Source organism: Desmodus rotundus, chromosome 3 (genome assembly GCF_022682495.2).
Source record: "Desmodus rotundus isolate HL8 chromosome 3, HLdesRot8A.1, whole genome shotgun sequence".
In the NCBI taxonomy this organism is placed as follows: Eukaryota; Metazoa; Chordata; class Mammalia; order Chiroptera; family Phyllostomidae; genus Desmodus; species Desmodus rotundus.
The window spans coordinates 114,079,217-114,098,788 of record NC_071389.1 but is presented as its reverse complement, the minus strand read 5'-3'; the positions used below and the strand labels follow the sequence as shown (position 1 = coordinate 114,098,788).

Sequence of the window (19,572 nt, the reverse complement as noted above, 5' to 3'; positions counted from 1 at the left end):
TTTAGAAGATCTGTCTATCTTTGACAGTGGGGTATTAAATCCCCTACTATAATTGTGTTCCTGTCAATATCTTTCTTGAAGTCCTCCAAGATTTTTAAAAATGTATTTGGGTGCTCCTATGTTGGGTGCATATATATTTACAATTTTTATGTCTTCTTGGTGGATTCTTCCTTTGAGTATTATGAAGTGACCACCTGGGTCTCTCTTTATGGCCCTTTTTTTTGACATCTATTTTGTCTGATATGAGTATTGCTCCCCCTGCTTTTTTTCCTGTCCATTTGCTTGGAATATTTGTTCCCAGTCCTTCACTTTCAGTCTGTGTAGGTCTTTTGTCCTGAGGTGGGTCTCTTGTAGGTAGCATATGTGTGGGTCATGCTTTCTTATCCATTCAGCTATTTTATGTCTTTTGATTGGAGCATTTAATCCATTTACATTTAAGGTTATTATTGATAGGTATTTATTCATTACCAATTGTTTGTACCTGTGTTCTTCCCTCTTTCTCTCTTTTCCTTCCTTTCCTTACAGCAGCCCCTTTAGCATCTCTTGCAGAGCTGGTTTGGTCGAGGTATATTCTTTTAGACTTCTTTTGTCTGGGAAACTCTTTATTTGGCCTTCTATCTTGATTGAGAGCCTTGCTGTGTAAAGTAGTCTTGTTTGCAGTCCTCTGGTTCTCATTACTTGGAATATTTTTTGCCATTCTGTTATGGCTTGGAGCGTTTCCATTGAGAAGTCAGGTGCTAATCTTATCGGGGCTCCCTTGTATGTTACTTCCTGTTTCTCCCTTGCTGCCTTTAAGATCCTCTCTTTGTCTTGGAATTTTGCCATTTTAATTATGATGTGTCTTGCAGTGGGCCTCTTTGGGTTCCTCTTGCTTGGGACTCTCTGTGTTTCCTGGATTTGCGTGACTTTTTCTCTGATCAGATTAGGGTAATTTTCCATCACTACTTTTTCATACAGGTTTTCTATCCCTTGCTCTTCCTCTTCTCCTTCTGGTCCCTATTATATGGATATTATTGCATTTCATTTTGTCCTGCATTTCCCTTAATCCCTCTTTATTCTTTCTGAGCCTCTTTTCCTTATCTGCTCATTCTGGGTATTTTTTTCTACCTTGTCCTCCAGTTCACTGATCTGCTCCTCTGCTTCATCAAGCCTGCTTTTGATTCCTTCTACTGTGTTCTTCAATTCAGAAATTGTATTCTTCATTTCCTCTTGGCCTTTGTTGATAGTTTCTATTTCCTTTTTCATGTTGATATACTTTGCGGTGAGTTCATTGTAGTTTCCCTGTAGTTTTTGGAAATTCTGTGTGAGCTCATTAAGCTTTTTCATAACCAATTCCTTGAACTCAGAATCTGATAGTTGACTTGCCTCTTTTTTATTTAGCATTGTTTCTGAGACTTCCTCCTTTCCTTTCATTTGGGGATTGTTTCTTTGTCTTCACATTGTTTGTGAGATTCTTCCTGTTAGCCTCTGCTTCTTAAGTTGCTCTGTTCTGACCCCCTGAGTTTTTGGTGTAAACTTCTGTGGTAGAATACCTGTGAGATTTTGTGTACAGTCTCCTTGATCTCCTGATCTTACTGATCTTTCGCTGTGGTTTCTGTTGGCTCTGTGTATGTCTTTGGTTTTTGGTTCTTGTTGGGTCTTTCTTTGGTGAGTCTTTCCCACCAGCTGGTTATCTGAGGGTCAGTCTGTCCCCCACCTCTTGTCTTCTGTTGTGCAGGTGTGAGCAGGTTGTGTTGGAGCTGGTTCTTCCGTGTTTATAAGGTTTTGAGGCTTTTCTCTTGCTCTTGTTCAGTTGTGTGTTCTCACTATTTAGTTCTATCTCCAGATAGGTCCTGGGTTGAGTTAGTGTCAGTTCCACTCCCTCCTTCACCTTCTTCTTTTGTTATCTGTTGGTAATTTCTTTGTTGGTGGGTTTCCTCTTCCAGGAGGAATCCTGGTGTTCCCAGCTTCTACCCACTCTTTTTTTTATGGTAGGCCTTCTTCGGGCTATGGGTGTGCATGCAGAGCCTTCCTTGATTCACACTCTCCCTGGTTCCTGTGGTCACAGTTACCTCCGAGATAAGGTGCAGACACTCCCATTCACTTGGCACCCTGCCCTGGGTGGTGCCTGTAGTCTCAGCTCCCTCTGAAATGAGGTGCACGCACTCCCCCGTGTATGGGCACCCTCCCCAGGTAATGCCTGTAGTCTCAGCTTCCTCTGAGATGAGGTGTAAGCACTCCCCGGTGGATAGGCACATTCCCGGTTGCTGGGCACCCTGCCCCAGGTGGTGCCTGTAGTCTCAGCTCCCTCTGAGATGAGGTGCGAGCACTCCCTTGTGGGTAGGCACACTCCTGGTTGCTGGGCACCCTGCCCCAGTGGTTCCTGTAGTTTCAGCTCCCTCTGAAATGAGGTGTGCGCACTCCCTGGTGGATGGGCACCCTCTCTGGGTGATGCCTGTAGTCTCAGCTCCCTCCGGTGCGAGCACTCCCAGGTCCATGCGCACACTCCCAAACTGGCGAGTGGCCAGGTGGAGAGGAGACTGGAGCTGTTGCTGCAGGGGAATTCCCCAAAGTGCCCCAGAGGGTCTTTTTCTTTTTGGGAAAAATCCTCCTGCTCGATCCTGTGGCTCCCTCCGCACAAGGAAGGGCCTAACATCTCACACAGCCCACCTCTCCAGCTCTGCCAGGGCTGTCCGGGTCAGGATCCTACGCAGCCCAACTTTCAACTCTTGTCGGCCAGCACCTGCAGTCTCCCTGGGTTTTCCACTTCCTCCTTATTCCCCTCCCTGCGACTTCAGGCAACCTAGTCTGTCACAGTGTTGCTCAGGTCTTGTTTGGCAGTGGAGGGGGCCGTTAACCTGGCTCTCTCCCAGGGGTCCTGTGGCAGGCCCCCCACGAGTGAGCCTTGGGCTGCAGCTACCGTGGTCCCAGCGTTGGTCCCAGGGACCTTTTTGTCTTGAAGCAATCCCCTTACCTTCTGTTTTCTCAGTGCCCTCTGTACTTTTTGGTCTCCTATGTTCATAAACGCTGGGCTGCTTTTGGCTATTCGCTTTGTTTCTCAGTAGAATGGGTAGGTGTTTCACCCAGGTGCAGGGTAAGTTAACTCACTCCCACCTATCTCGCGGCCATCTCTCTCTCCTAGGGTTCCCTTTTCTCCTCATCCTCTCCGACATTTGTTTGTTAATTTGTTTATGTTGGCCACTCTGACTGGTGTGAGATGGTACCTCATTGTGGTTTTAATGTGCATCTCTCTGATGGCTAGTGAATGCTGAGCATCTTTTCATATGTCTCTGGGCCCTCTGTATGTCTTCCTTGGAGAAGTGTCTGTTCAAGTCCTTTGCCCATTTTTTAATTGGGTTGTTTGCCTTCGTGGAGTGGAGTCGTGTAAGTTCTTTATATATTTTGGAGATCAGGCCTTTGTCTGAGGTATCATTGGCAAATATGTTTTCCCATACTGTTGGTTCTCTTTGTATTTTAATGCTGTTTTCTTTAGCCATGAAGAAGCTTTTTATTTTGATGAGGTCCCATTTGTTTATTCTTTCCTATATGTTCCTTGCTTTAGGGGATGTGTCTGTGAGGATGTTGCTGTGTGGAATGTCTGAGATTTTCCTGCCAATGTTTTCCTCTAAGACTTTTATGGTGTTACGACTTATATTTAAGTCTTTTACCGACCTTGAATTTATTTTCGTGTATGGGGTAAGTTGATGATCAAGTTTCATTTCTTTGCACATGGCTGTCTGGATCTCCCAACACCATTTGTTGAAGAGGCTATTTTTGCTCCATTTTATGCTCCTGCCTCCTTTGTCAAATATTGATTGACCGTAAAGACTTGGGTTTATTTCTGGGCTCTCTGTTCTGTTCCTTTGGTTTATGTACCTGTTTTTATGCTAGTACCAGGCTGTTTTCATTACAGTGGCCTTGTAATACAGTTTGATATCAGGTATTGCGACCCCTCCTGCTTTGAAATTTTAATCTTGGTTTCCCTAGCACTGTGCCTTAAGAAACTGACTCATTAGCTCTAGAGGGCTGACGAGAATTCCTGAGCTACACAAGTCATGCTGCCTTTCCAGTATGCAAACACAATGGCCTCAATGTCCTTTCCTCACAAAGAATGAAGTGTGGGGAGTATGGAAGCCAGGTCAACAAGGCCAGAGGGAAGCCAAAGCCTTCTCACCTCCATTTCAATCTTCATGGCAGGAGAAGGACGACGTGAAGATCTCAGCCACCTCTGCCCTTGGCCACATGCTTTGTCGACTTAAAAAATGCAAACCTGGATCTCCCCTCCGAAAAGAGGTCAACAGCTTCTTAGTCCTGCTGTTGCTCAGTTTGCAGGACAACAACACTGATGTAGTCAAGGTATTAGTGTCCTCTGTCCTGACAACCTCAGCCTGATTCAACCCCCTCCTGCTAGAGGATAGCCCCTTCCCTTTAGTCCTCTTTCACGAGCCAAGCCTGGGGTCTGCATTCCCTGTCTACCTCTTTGGTACCGTCCTCTGTACTGGATCTGAGCACTTTTACCCTCTCTCAGGTTCCATCACTCTTATCCTGATATGGTTCTGCTCCCTGAAGCTGTTTATGTCCCTTGACATGGACAAGTCCCCATGCTTCACCTGATCCCAGCTACTAATCCCAAGCAAACCCTTGGGGCCTACCTTCATGGTCTTGCACTTAGCCTCTGGCCTAGCTCTGCAGAGTTATAGGAGTGAGGCTTTGAGGATTTCCTTGTTTCCATCCCACAGGCCTGTGGAAGGGCCCTGATTGAATGGACCAAATTGATGGACTGGCCATCATTGACACACAAGTTCCAGGATACCGACCTCAGTGATCACATCCACATGTTGGAAGAAACATGCAAGTACCTGGTGAGTAAGAGTCTCTGAGGAAGCCAGGTCACAGTAGTCACATTAGGGCCTCAGTGACGGACTAGGTGAGTAAAGAGGAGAGGGCTGACAGAAGATGGCATCTTCTTGTCCTTAATTCTCATTCTTTATCATCAGCAAACTCTGGCAACCCACATTTGAATGCCAGCCCCTGGTCCTTCATATCTGATCCTCCTAGCATCCCAATCTCTGCCTTCAGAGGCTAAGGACATCATGCAAGGGGAGTAGATGGCAGTGGGATAGAGGCCTTCTGCTTAGAGGTGGCAGGAAGAGATAGAGGTGCGAGTCCTCAGGGCTTTAGATCAGTCGTGAGGGTGCTGAGGATCTGTGGCTTGTGTGACTTCAGGAGTCCTTGTTGAAAAGTAAACATGTCAGGGAGAAGCAAGTCAGTTGGGAACTAACATGAGTAATTCTAATATTATGAATTTGGGTTCCTTATATAGATAGAGCACTCTACACTTTACAAAGCACTATCACATCCATTCTCCCATTGGAGCCTTGTAGTCATGCAATGGAGGTTGGGCAGGTTTTATTTCAACTCTACAGATGAGAAAACTTAAGCCAATGTCAGGGCCAGTATTCAGACCTGGGTCTTCTAACTCCATATCAGTTGTTTCCTCTGCTGTCATGTTGGTATCAATGAGCAGAGCTCTTTTATGAACTTTCTGCTGAGTGTGCTCTTTGGCCGGGGGTGGCAGTGTCTGAGTGTGCAGGTTCAAATGATTTAAGCTGACTGAAGACAGAAACCAGTGCTGCTTCTGGACAGGGTGAGAGAGGCATGGCTGCAAGCAGGTCTTTAGTCGAGTCCCTTCCCTGGTCAGCACCACTCCTCTTTGACTCCACAGGTGAGCACACGAAAGATGCAGTTCTTGGGGGATTTATTGTGTCAGAGCTTTGATTTCCTACAGAGCACTCAGCCCTTCCTACAGGCAGCTGCAGTCACCTTTATAGGTAAGGTGGTCCCTCCTGTCAACTCCCCCCTCCCTTATAGCAGGAAAACTCTCCTTAACATTTTGCTACAGGGTACAGCCAGAACAATGTTAGGAAGCTGGTCACATCCTTTTCCAGCTGTGACCTGATTAGAGAGGTTGACCTCAAATTGTGTGTCAGAAAGGCCTGGGAAGCTAGCTGCCTTCACCCTGGCTCTGTGTGCATCTACCCACAAGGCATGCTGCTTTGTGAGAAGAGAACTGTATACACTTGGCAGGGAAAAGACTGTTGCTTCAACTGGAACCCCATGGATTTTCCCAAATAGTTTTGTTTTAAATGGTTCCACAATAACAGTATGCATTAATGTTAGAAAGCATAAAATATTCAGATTGACTAAAAGAAGACCATAAATAATACTAGAACTTCCATCATTTGGATTTAACCACTACTAACATCCTAGAATTTTTTAAAACAAAGTACTCAACACAGACACACACATATAGCACTTTTAAAAAGTACAAACTTTGGGCCCTGGCCAGGTGACTAATTTGTTTGGACCATTGTCCTGTGCACCAAAAGTTTGTAGGTTTGATTCCCCTTCAGGGTGCATACCTGGGTTGTAGCTCTGATGCCAGTTTGTGCTGGACACAAGGAAACCAACTGGTGTTTCTTACACTGATGTCTGCCTCTCTGTCTCTCTCTCTTTCTCAGATCAATAAGCAAATATTTGGGTGAGGATTTATAAAAAACACAAACATTGCTACACAGTTGTATCACCAGTACATGCATTAGATACCTTTCAACATTACTTTTCATGACTGCATAATATTAATTCTATTTAATAGATGGATTTATGAAACCAACCTTTATTTTTGAATATTGAGACTGTGTCATCTTTCGTTTCCATAGGCAGGGACATAGTGGTTAAATGTCTGTATGCCATCATGATTATTTTGTTAACATAAATTTCTTAAAAGTAGAGTTGCTGGGCCCAAAGGGTGTGCACAGTTTTAAGGACTTTGGTGCTCATTGCCAAACCACATTCTACAAAGTTAGATCATTTGTTGTTGTCACCAGTACTGTATGTGTGTGTCCATTTCTCCAGACATTTGCCCACCCCGGGTAGGATGTTTTAAAAATTATTACCAATGATAGGTAAAAATGAGAAGCATGTTGTTTTGATTGATATTTTTTATCATCAGTGAAGTTAAATATTTTTATGATATATATATATTGACAATATATTTTACTCTTGCACATTAATTGCCTGTGCGCTCATCTTTCTATCGATGTGGGAACTCCCTGAAGTTTAACATCCTTGGCTCATGCTCGTCACCTGCTGACAATATTTTTCCTGGGTCACAACTCTTCTTTCCCCAGGACACTGACATGTAGGGAGCAAGGCATCTCTGAGATACATTCCTTGCTAAAACTGGTTTACAGACTTCCTTGTTCACTACTGAGCCTGGGGGAAGGGAATGGCCCAAAGATCCAGGAATTCTGGAAGGACTTTATATCTCTTCTGTCCTTAGCGTCAATCACTGGGAAGTTGAACCTGAAGGACATACATGAGGATGATGTGCAACTCTTACAAAATAGTGAGTCTGGGCCTTTTTCTGGAGTTCCGGGTTACACCAGGAGGTGGGGCAAGATGGGAAGGAGGAAGGGGGAATCCCTTAAGGCTATGTTTTATTATTTTATGTCAAATTTATTTTTACCAGTGTAAATATTATATATGAAGGCTTAAGTGGAGAGAAGTAACGGGAAAGAAACAAGTGATCCATCATTAGACTCACTGGATAAAATCCCTGTTAATAAAACGTTCTGGTTACTGCACCTTTATCATGTGCTCCAGGGGCTGACACCGCAGTGGTGTGTGAGGCAGACAAGGTCTCTGCCCCTCCAAAAAACTTGCAGTTTTGTGTTCTTTTACCCGCATTAAAATATTTTTAAAAGTAATTTAAATGTAGGAGAAATTCATGAATATAGTCTCATTGCAAAAAAAAATCGATATGTGTATAAAATTCTATTAATTCCCAACTCTTGTTGTTCCCCCGCCCCCTGCCTGTTTGCTGTGTAGTCCATTATTATTTTCCTGTTTGGGAAACAGTTTCTGCAACTTGTTTTTTGCCCCACTTAGTAACTTGCTACATAAAGATCTCCTGCATTCCTATAGCCCTTGATAGATTAATATTTAAGTTGTTTCTGATTTTTTTGCTATTCAGACAAGCTACCATGAACACTCTTATTTACGCCCCCTTACATACAGGCTTAAGAGTTGCCTCAGACTGGATACAAAAAAGGAGACTTTTATCATGCACATTGAGCTTAACAAAATTTAAAGAAAAACAGTATTTTAACCTTCTCTTCTGTGTTGACATAAATTCCAGTCACTACCCTTCCCAACTAACAGGCTTTTATTAGCCAATATTTGAGTTTTCTTTTTTTTAACCCATAATTTAGATGAAACTTCTAAATAGAAGTTTCTTCATGTAAACCTCATAAAAACTTCTAATATAACTTCCCTCTATGAAGTTATATTATAATCTGACATGTGAGGTGGGAATAAGGGGGTTTGGTTAAACAGTCCTCAGAGTGAGAATCTGAGTCTCCTCCTTTCTGGTTTCAGATCTGGAAAGTATGAGCAAACACCCTCTCAGAGACATACAGGATTCTGTCAGCACCATTCTGGCACACTGCAATGCACCTGGCAAGAGAGCCCGAAGAACAAAGAGGCTCTTCAACACACACGAAAGACATCATTGGCTCCCAGGCCTTCTAAATTCACTGTGCAGCTGGTGCAAAGGAGGGTAAAAATTACTCCACAGTCACAACCACCAAAGTTCAAAAGGCCCCCTGAAGAATCTGGGCCTGTCCAAAAACAAATTGCTCACGAGTCACTGAGAACTTTGAGAACTGGGCACTAGAGCCTTTCCCAGTTCTTTGTCCACATGTCAGCACTTGACCCTACTGGAGTCTCTCCCACCTTTTGTCTGACTGGATGGCAGCCCAAATAGGCAGCTTTTCTCTTATAACATGCAGTACATTCCTTGTCTTTTCTCCCCTAGGTTATTGATTGTTGGCAATCAGTGTAACATTTGCAAATAAAATGTCTTTTCTTATCTTAAAACAAGGTGGTTTCCATCGTAGTTTGGGGGGCTAAGGAATAAACCTGAGTGACAACATCCGCTCTGGATGCATTTCCTTGAATCTTCAGGCAAAGTGTCAAATGACAAAAGGGAGGGGTAGGGTGGTTGAGTCACATAGTACCTAGTTTCCCATCTTTTCTCCCCTCCTCTACATGAGTTGTGTGACATTCCCACGCCTCCTGACACATTTCCATAGGTGTATTCAGATTTTGGTTTAGAGCCTGAAAGGCGGGCTTCAGGTTGCATACAGTGAAACAGCAACAACTCTAACCCTCTGTCACTCAAGAAGGCACATTAGATTGCCGTGAAATGTCATTATTGTTGACCTAACTTTGAATGCATTTTATTTTTAAAAATCATTCTAAAACTTAGATTTGAACCCTTGCTCCCTCTACAGTTCTGTATATTGTACTACTTCATGGTCTGTGCTTCATTTCCTTGTGCTTGAGGTTTCATCTACAAAATGGTATTAAATATAGTATCTCTTGTGGTATTGTCCTCCAATATCCATTCTCCCCTTTTCCCTTTTTTTTCCTTAAACTGTGCAATTATTGGTCAAGAAAAAAGAATGTTTGCCATACTCTCTTGCCGCTAGCTGTGGCCATACCACTAGGTTCTGATCAAGTGGGCGTAAGGGAAAGTTGCACATGCCACTTCCGAGACGGGTCCTTGAAGGGCAGGGGCACATCCATGGTTGTCCCACCTGTCTTCTTGGTGACTGGAATGTTGACATGATGTCTGGAACTAAGCATCTGTCTGGGACCTGCAGAAGGAAGTGATACATTGAAGACAGCAGAGCCAAAAGATGGAAAGAAACTAGATCAATTATGAAAATAAAGCTGTTTACCAGTTTGAAGAACTTCCCCTGTAGACTTTGTTTATCTGGTGGAGGGATTGGGGTAGATTTAAAATTTTATCTATTTATCCAATGTTTCATTTTCCGTCACCACCAAACCCAATTCTGATGGATTTATTCAGTCCTTCAAAATTGCTCTAAGGATTAAAGGAAATAATGAACATAAGGTGCTTAGCCGTTTGTCTGGCATTAAGTAAGAAGGCAATAATTCTTTTTCCAAAGTCATGAGACAGTTAGGCTACTGGAACGTGGTTCTGAAGCTTTGAAAAGTGTGGAAAGCCCAGAGAACTAGTTCCCACTCTGGTCAAATTGACTAATTTTATTTATCTGAACTTAGCAGTGATCAGAGTGATTTGATTGCTTCTAAATTTTATGAACTATTAGATAACATCTTTCTGAAACTTGGTTCCCTCATATATGAAATGAAAATAGTAAAACTTACTTTATAGGCTTTACTGAATTAAACAAAATTGTGCCGTATACAAGGTATATACTAAGTGCTTAATAAATGTAGTTATTACCTAGGTAAGATGATTAATTTTATGTGTGAAGTTGGCTGGTCATGGTGCCTAGTTATGTGCTCAAACATTATTGTAGATGTTTCTGTGATGGTGTTTTTGGATCAGATTCAATTAGTGGACTTTCAGTAGTATAGCTGATTATTGTCTATAATTCTGATAGGGAACTCAAGGATTAAAATTTTGCCTTTTAGGTGATAGGCTTAAGTGATTAATGCACGTGGAAATCTGTTATCCTGGGACCTGGAGTGCTTGACCTACTTGAATGCAGAAGGTTGACAAACAATTCAACCACTGTGCCCCAGCAGTTCTGCAAGTGATGGAGGTGGTAACTGAGCATTTGTGTTCCAGGGAGGGAAGGCCTGAGACACAGATACAAAAATTGTTGATCGACAGATAAAGAAGTACTAGGGAAATCACTGTGGGCTGCAACTCTTACAGACTAACCTTTTTTCCAAACCCCTTACCTACCCTTTCTTCTCCTTATAGAAATGCTGGCTTGAGATGTGATTACAACATGGTTTTTGAGGGTACATAACCTTCCATCTTCTCAGATTGCTGGCATTCAAATAAAGCACCCATAAAGACTCAATCTTTGTCTCTACTTATTGGTTCTGGTAGTGACAGACAGCAAGAATGCCAACTTCTCCAGTATCGTTTTCTTTTGACTCTGGTGGGATACCTTCAGGACTCTGAGGCAAGTCTGTGTGTTTGGTAAGTGTCTCACTAGCACTGTACTTCTGAGCTTGTAACTGCAGTGTCTTCCATCTGGGCAGCTGATTCCTCAGTTAATGACAACCATGTCCAGGAGTGTCGGCATTGCTGGGGGATTCACCCTGATTCCCTGGAGTGTCAGGGGCCTGAGACCTCTGTGAAGGGTAAGGCTGTGGAATGCAAACGAGCAAGCTCACAGATTATCTACTGATATTTTCTTGAGCCAAAATGACCCTCTGGAATGTCCCAGTGGAATCCATCCAGACTTCAGTCAGCAGCCTTCTGGACACTATGGATCATAGTGTGAAAGCAAGAGACTTCTGTCCCTCCACAGTGCTCTTTCGGAGTACTTTGTGCTACAAAGTACCTTGCATGATATTACCAAGAACAAAGAATACACAGCAGAGTGACGCAGCACAAGCATGCTGGGCCCATATCCCAGATGGAAGAAAAAAGCTGCTATTTAATCTCCAGGGCAAAACTTAGTGAGCAATCTCTATAAGTAGATTTAGGAGCCCGACCTCATCAAGAAGGAAAACAAGCTCTGTGGGATCAGTAACTTGGCACTGCACCCGGGATAAGTATGAATGGGGGGACCCAATGGGAATCAAGTGTCAGTCTCAGAACCATTTAATGTACCTCCCTTGTGTGTCTTAGTTACTCAGGGCTTAGGTTATCCCCCACCCCATCATTACTGGGCAGTACCACATCCAGTATGTAGACTTACACAGCTTGGCCATTACGCCTCCCACAGAGACTGAGCACAATCCTTCCATGTCCTTGACACATCCAGGCCCCTCGATCCCCTGTGCCTGTTTCTCTTAGGCACCATCTCTTTTCTCACATAAATCCTTGTCCCCAAAGTGTTGCATGATACCCAGGTGTAAGTGATCTGTGCCTCCTTCCTTATAGTCAGAGTCTGTGAAGAGCCTGGTTCCCTTCTTGGAAGAACTCCTGAAGGACGAGTGGCGAGTGAGTTTACAGGTGGTCAAGGCCCTACAGAACATCACCTACCATGGGAAGAGAGCTGGTGTTTGGTAGCATCGCTGAGCAACCACATCCACTCATCAATGACATATGGGCCCAAGTCCCTGGGAGTAGCTGGGAACAGTATGGGCTGGAGCTGCAGATGAACTGTTGAAGCTGAATTAGGGATTCTGGGGCAGGGATATGGGACTGTGGTGGAAGGCTGACATCACTGAGGGACAGAAGAAAGGAGATGTGGTTACTTGGAGCAGTGCAATGGATAGGCCCCAAATTCATCCCCTACTACATACAGATGTGCCTAGCACACACTTACCCACTCCTCTCTTGGCACTAGTTCGCTGAGTGAGCCACTGAAGGAAACGAAGTAATTCTGGTATGAAATTGGTTCTAACTCCCAGGATCTTCTGCAGACCTGAAGAGTGTGGAGAGAGCTCATGACTTCTAGCCTCCTTCCAAACAACACAGGGACCCTAGAATGCTAGGAGCCTGGTTACAAGAACTCAAAGGCTCAGAAACCTGAATTTCCCAGAACAGTACCTGTTCTCTCCACATCTTATCCTCCCTACAGGACATGGAACTTTGGAGGTGATGGGACTTGACATCAGAGATGCATGCTCACAGTGCTCCTGTTCTGGCATCTATATCTTTTTAGGTTTTGAACCTTGGATTTAAATTATTTTTGTGTCACTCTCCTTATCTCTAGAGCTTGGACACTCACTCCATGCTGGCAGGGTCAGCATCTGATTCATCTATATCTCAGTTACTTCTGAAGTCCAACACCTATATTTGACTTACCAAAGCTCAAAGACAATCTTTTCCCTTCATGCAAGCAATGAAAGGACCTCAGAGTTCTTTAACTCTGATTACACCCTCCAATTTTATATATTGTTGTTTAGTATTTTAATTTCACACTCTTTTAAAATCCCCAAATTTAGTCTTTTATGGCATCATCATTGTTGTTGTTGTTTTATACAGTCAATACTTATACATTTTGCCTCTATGTTTACATATGCCTTGGTTTACTTTTCCTTCTCATAGCTTTTGCCTCCCTTCTACATTACCTTTTCTTTCTTTATGGCTTCTTCAGTGAGGGACTGTTAATAGTCAATGTGTTCAGTCTTTGTCTGAAAATGTCTTTTTTTGTCTCACATTTGTCTTTTGTTATCATCAGTTTAGGATGTGTTGGCATGAATTTCTTCCATTTCAGCCTGTTTGGGGTTCACTGAATTTTTTGAAATATCTATATTTATGTCTTTTATCAAACTTTGAAAGTTTGTAGCCATTATTTATTTCTTCAAGCTTTATTTTTTTCAGCACCACGTTCTTCCTCCTCTCCTTTTAGGAGTTTGATGACAGTAATGTTGGACCTTTTGTTCTTGTCCAGTAGGTCCCAAGATTCTGTTTCAGTTCATTTTCATCTTCCATCATTTTTCTCTTTGTGTATCAGATTGGATGATTTTTAGTGATCTTCATTCAAGTTCACTGACTCCTCTGCCATCTCTGTTTTGCTACTTAGTCTACTAAATTTGTGTTTCTCAGTTGAATACAAACACAATTTCCCATGGTTTTACTTTATATCTTCTATTTCTTTGCTGAGGCTTTTATTTCTGTATTCATTTCAAGGGTGTTCACTGTTGCTTTTTGGAGTATTTTGTACATAAGCTGCTTTAAGATTTACATCAGAGGATTCCAGCATCTGTTTCCTCTTGACTGGTATATCAATGGTCTTTTCCCATGTGAGTTAAGGTTTTCCTGGCTCTTCACACATGGAGTCATTTTTTATTGTATCATTTAAATATTGCATTATGTGACTTTCGGTCTCATTTAAATCCTATGGAGCATGCTGATATTTTGCTTTAGAGGGCAATTGACTGGTTTATCTTCTGGGTGCAGGTTATGACTAGCTTCTGTGGGTACGCTGTGATTTCAGTGTCAGTTCTGAATTCATTGACATTGATCTTTGAGTTTTCACTTTCCCAGGCTCCTCCTCCTTCATGAGCTCCCTGGTTTTACAGTTCCTGGGATCCCTTTTGCGCACTGTTTGGCTGGGGCTTTAGTTACCCTGCAATGGCAGCCACGTGTGTGACTGTGCCTACAATTGAGCCAAGTGGCATGAGGGCAGAAAGAGGAAGCAAAGCACTGGGAGATTGTCCATCCTCTTGGGCCTCAGCTCTTTCAAGTGGAGAGTAAAGTTTCCCTCCCTCAGAGTTTTGCTCCCATGGATTCCCATTAGGGCTTGTTGGGGAGGGGGGCTGGAGCATGAGGGAATGAAGGAAGAAAAAGTAGTGTGGGATTTCCCCACTCTCTTGGGGCACTGTGAGTTCCCTTTCTGGCTCCTTGAAGTTAATGGGAGGGCTTCTCCTGCACTTCTCTGTCTGTCCATCATGCATTCTTTTCAATTTATTCCTAGGTATTTTTCAATGTAATATGATTTCATTTTATTTATTTATTATTTTATTTTATTATTTTATTTTATTTTGATTCAATTGTGAATGGATTGTTCTCCTAGGTTCCCTTTCTGATAGTTACTGGTTTATAAAATGCAACTGATATCTGAATATTTATTTTGTATCCTGATACTTTACTGAAATCATTGATCAGGTTTAGATTTAGGGTTTAATCCTTATGGTAAATATAGAGCAGTATGTTTTTTGCAAATAATAACAGTTTTTTTCTTCCTTTCCATTTGAATGCGTTTTTAAAAATATATTTATTGATTATGCTATTACAGTTGTCCCATTTCCACCCCTTCACTCCACTCCATCCTGCCCACCCCCTCCATCCCACATTCCCCCCCTATAGTTCATGTCCATGGGTCATACTTATAAGTTCTTTGGCTTATACATTTCCTATACTATTGTTAACCTCCCCCTGTCTATTTTCTACCTACCATTTATGCTACTTATTCTCTGTACCTTTTCTCCCTCTCTCCCCCTCCCACTCCCCTGTTGATAACCCTCCATTTCTGTGGTTCTGTTCCTGTTCTAGTTGTTTGCTGAGTTTGCTTTTGTTGTTGTTTTAGGTGTGGTTGTTAATAACTGTGAGTTTGCTGTCATTTTTACTGTTCATATTTTTTATCTTCTTTTTCTTAGATAAGTCCCTTTAACATTTCATATAGTAATGGCTTGGTGGTGATGAAGTCCTTTAACTTGACCTTATCTGAGAAGCACTTTATCTTCCCTTCCATTCTAAATGATAGCTTTGCTGGATACAGTAATCTTGGCTGTAGGTCCCTGCCTTTCATGACTTGGAATATTTCTTGACAGTCCCTTCTTGCCTGTAAGGTCTCTTTTGAGAAATCAGCTGACAGTCTTATGGGAACTCCTTTGTAGGTAACTGTCTCCTTTTCTCTTGCTGCTTGTAAGATTCTCTCCTTATCTTTAATCTTGGGTAATGTAATTATGATATGCCTTGGTGTGTGCTTCCTTGGGTCCAGCTTCTTTGGGACTCTCTGAGCTTCCTGGACTTCCTGGAAGTCTATTTCTTTTGCCAGATTAGGGAAGTTCTCCTTCATTATTTTGTCAAATAAAATTTCAATTTCTTGTTCTTCCTCTTCTCCTTCTGGTACCCTTATAATTTGGATGTTGGAACGTTTCAAGATGTCCTGGAGGTTCCTAAGCTTCTCCTCATTTTTTTTTTGAATTCTTGTTTCTTCATTCTTTTCTGGTTGGTTGTTTCTTTCTTCCTTCTGGTCCACAGTGTTGATTTGAGTCCCAGTTTCCTTCCCATCACTATTGGTTCCCTGTATATTTTCCTTTGTCTCTCTTAGCATAACCTTCATTTTTTCATCTAGTTTTCAACCAAATTCAACCAATTCTGTGAGCGTCCTTATTACCAGCGTTTTGAACTGTGTGTCTGATAGGTTGGCTATCTGTTTGCTGCTTAGTTGAATTATTTCTGGAGTTTTGAAGTGTTCTGTCATTTGGGCCATTTTTTTTTTTTTTTTTGTCTTGGCGCGTCTGTTACGTAAAGGGGCAGAGGTTTTGGTGTTCCCCAGGGCAGGGTACGTGGGGGAGGGGCCGAGAGGGAGCAATGGCGCTTGCTCCACTCTCCACCGGATTTCAGTCACTCCCTCTGCTATCCACAATCAAACTGGGCCCCTCTGGTACTGGTTCCCGAGTGGGTGGCCTTGTGCACACTCTAGGTCCTTGTGGGTCTTTCCAACGACCTCTCCTGTGAGGCTGGGAGTTTCTCCTGCTGCCGCCCCAACCCCCATGGGTATTTTCAATCAGAAGTTTTGAGGCTTTATTTCCCCCGGGCTGGAGGCCTGGGTTGCGAGGTCTGCTTTGCTCCCCGCCATTTGTCCTGGTTTATCTATGCATGAATGTGGGGCCACGGGGTGCTACCTGCCACACTGCCTGCCACATTCTCTGCTACTCTGTGTCTGGCCCTCTCGGTTTATCTGTGCGTGAATGTAGGGCCGCTGGGTCTGCTAGTGGTCAGACTGCCTGCCCCATTCATCCCACACTGCACCAGTCTCGGTTCCACCGAGGCAACGCGAGTCCTCTCCCCCACCCACCTGTCTCCGCCCCTCCTACCGGTCTGGATGAGTGTTTATTTTTTATCTCCTTGGTGTCGGACTTCCTTGCCATTCGATTTTCTGTCAGTTCTGGTTGTGTGAGGAGGCGCAGTGTGTCTACCGATGCTCCATTTTGGTTCTCTATTCCTTGAATGCCTTTTTTTCTTTTTCCTGTTTGATTGCTGTTGCTGGTACCATTTTCCCAAGAGTGGTGAAAGTGGACATCCCTGTCTTGTTCCTGATCTTTTAGCTTTTTCCACTTTGAGTTTGATGTTAGCTGTGTGTTTGTCATAGTGTATGTTCCTCCTATTTCCACTCAGCTGACAGTTTTTTATAATTGTTGCTAGATTTTATCAAAATGTTTTTGAATCTACTGATATGATCATATGACTTTTATACTTTGTTTTCCTTATGTGGAATATCATGTTAATTGATTTGTCAAATATTTCCATCTACCTTTGGGAGCTTGATAGCTTTCCAGCACTTAATATTTTTTAATAAAATTAATAGTAATAAATGTATTTTCTTCTATATTGTGTCAACGTTGAAAAGAGATCCATAAACATTTCCCAAGTAAGGAATGTACATGATGCTACCAAAGGGGAAAAGATCCCTTCAAAGTTGAAGATAAACTAACATATCTAATGTCGCAGAACAGGAAAAGGTCATTAATAGGTGTCTGATTCCGTGTTACAACCTTTAATAAATCACTTTTTTGTTGAGTTTCACTGTAGTATCAAAGAAGACTATGCACAAGCATTTTTAAAAGCTAATAAAATAATTTCCCCTTTTTCCAACTACATAGCTGTGTAAGGCTTAGTTCTTCATATACTTCAGTCAAAACAACACCTTGCAACAGACTGACTGTGGAAGCAGAAATAAAACTTGAGCTATCTTCTATTAAGACATTAAAAAGACTTGCAGAAATATAACAGTGGTTCTCACCAGGGTGATGTCATCCTCCTCCACCCCCCCCAGGGGACATGAGGAGTTCTTTGGCTGTCCTAACTGGAGGAGGGAGTGCTACCAGCACCTAGTGGGTAGAGGCCAGAGATGCTGCCAAACATCCTGCAATGCACAGCACAGCCCACAGCAAAGAATTATCTGGTCTAAGCTTTCGATAGTGCCAGGGCTGAGAAACCCTGATACAAAATAATGCCACTCTTACTAAGTTTTTTGTTTCAAAAACATTGGCATCAGCATGTTATGGGCTTGTTATTTTTAAGGGACTTTATAGTTTTCTAATTTCATAGTTTTAATTTATAATTTAGTAACTACTAATAGATGTAACCCACATAAACAAAAGATTTCTGGTGTCCTCAATGACTGGTAAGATTAGAAAGGGTTTCTGAGACTAAAAAGTTTCAGAACTCCTGATATAGACAATAGAGCGTGTAGATGACAAAACTAAATTTGTTGAGCAGCACTACACAGCAGCCACTCTAAAGAAGAGAACATCTCATGGCAGGTGTGCCCAAGGGCATGTAGTTTCTTCCCAAGAAATGGAGGTACCTAGACTCAGGCAAAGTTAAGTGGTCAGTGCGCAGAGTAAGGAATACCAGTTTAAGCCTCCTTGTGTGTCAGGGTTTCTGATCACTGTTAGGAATGCCACCATGACTAAAACGCAGTCAATATTCCCAAACAGCTTACTGTCTAGAATGGAAGAGAGACACAGTACCTGAAATTTTAGTTGAAACATGGGTAGGAAGAAGGGAAATCTATGTATGGGGAGTGTGATGTCAGTGGGGATGAGCCTTAAGTTATTGAAGTGGGGTGACGGAGGTGGAGACAGGCAGGGTTCCCTGGAGAAAGGGACATCTGAGTAGAGTGTTGAAGAATAAGCAGGAATTTGGTCCATGAGAGTGGGAGGGATACTAGAGGAGAAGGTGGTGTTCCAGGTGGTGGGAACAGCATAAGCAAAGGCACAGAGTTATGAATCAGCACAGGAGATTTGGAGAAGATATGAAAGGGTGTAGAGATAATGAAAAATATACTAGATATGCACACCGGCAAAGTTAATGCAATGCCCCCAGTAAAATTAAGATGTATTAAAATTAAGAAATAACGGCTTGGATAACATCAAATCTAAAACATCTCTATTTTTAGAAGGCTGGTTCCTAATTTAGTCATATTGATACAAAGAATCTATTTGGGAAACAAAAATAAAATTTTGCTCGCTTATCCTGATAAAACGTGAAATGCTGCAGCCACTCCTCCCCTTGGTGTTCTTCTCTGTCTTACACTGTCTCTATCACTGGCTCACAGGGCTTCCCAGTGTGTTCACGGCGGGTCAACAGATTCTGCTGGGAAAGGGTGGGATTAGCATGGACATCTCTCCGAACCAAGGATTTCACTCCACATTTTCCGGGAAGGATTTATATGGTTAGTTCATGCAAAGACATATGAAGTTGTTTTTCCCTACCAAAGAAGTTGGTCAAGGCAGTTGAATGTTTATTTCAGAAGCAGTATATCAACACCACTCTGGAAAAAGGGGTGAGAGGGGGCCCTGCTAGTTATGTAACATAAGAGAGGAGAGGGAAGAGGAAAGGAATGTTTTCTACCAGTAATCGCTGCCTGACTATTCCCCCCACAGCCATCATCAAAGGTTGACCCAAAGGACACCCTGGCATTTGTCCAGGGTGCCAGGGGAAAGCCTGCCCTTTCCAAAAGTAGCCTGGTATTCTGCTTCCAAAAGGAGACAGATTGATCCCGCTGGCATTGAAGTGGGCTAGCCAAGGCCCCAGCCTCGGGCTTTAGCTCCCAGTACCCCCTCAGAGGGCCTGTGCAAACTGGTATAAGGGCGGCCCATGGAGGTCCAACCAGGATGGCCATTTTCCCAGCAAGGATGGGCAACATTTTCCCAGGAAGTGCGGCCAGAGTGAGATGGTGCCTGGTAGTCAGGATAGGGAGCAAGACAGGGCTGGGCTGAGGGCAGGGCTGGCTTGGTTTGGTTAGCTGAGGCTGGAGGTGATTCTACAAACAGGAGAAGGGGTGGGAAGCCCAGAGGCAGGTTGAGGTTAGAATGTCTGGGCAGATTGGG

General features: G+C 43.0%; 1 protein-coding gene across 1 annotated transcript in view; it reads left to right on the top strand.

Annotated features, from left to right (window-relative positions):
• Nucleotides 1-12,067, top strand: part of LOC139440760 (maestro heat-like repeat-containing protein family member 1) — an 85,977-nt gene extending 73,910 nt beyond the window's left edge. The window contains exons 36-38 of the mRNA XM_071220789.1: nt 4,177-4,335; nt 4,719-4,841; nt 11,939-12,067. Of these exons, the coding sequence (XP_071076890.1) occupies nt 4,177-4,335; nt 4,719-4,841; nt 11,939-12,067 (411 nt within the window). The remainder of the gene's footprint in view (nt 1-4,176; nt 4,336-4,718; nt 4,842-11,938) is intronic.
• Nucleotides 12,068-19,572: the final 7,505 nt, after the last annotated feature.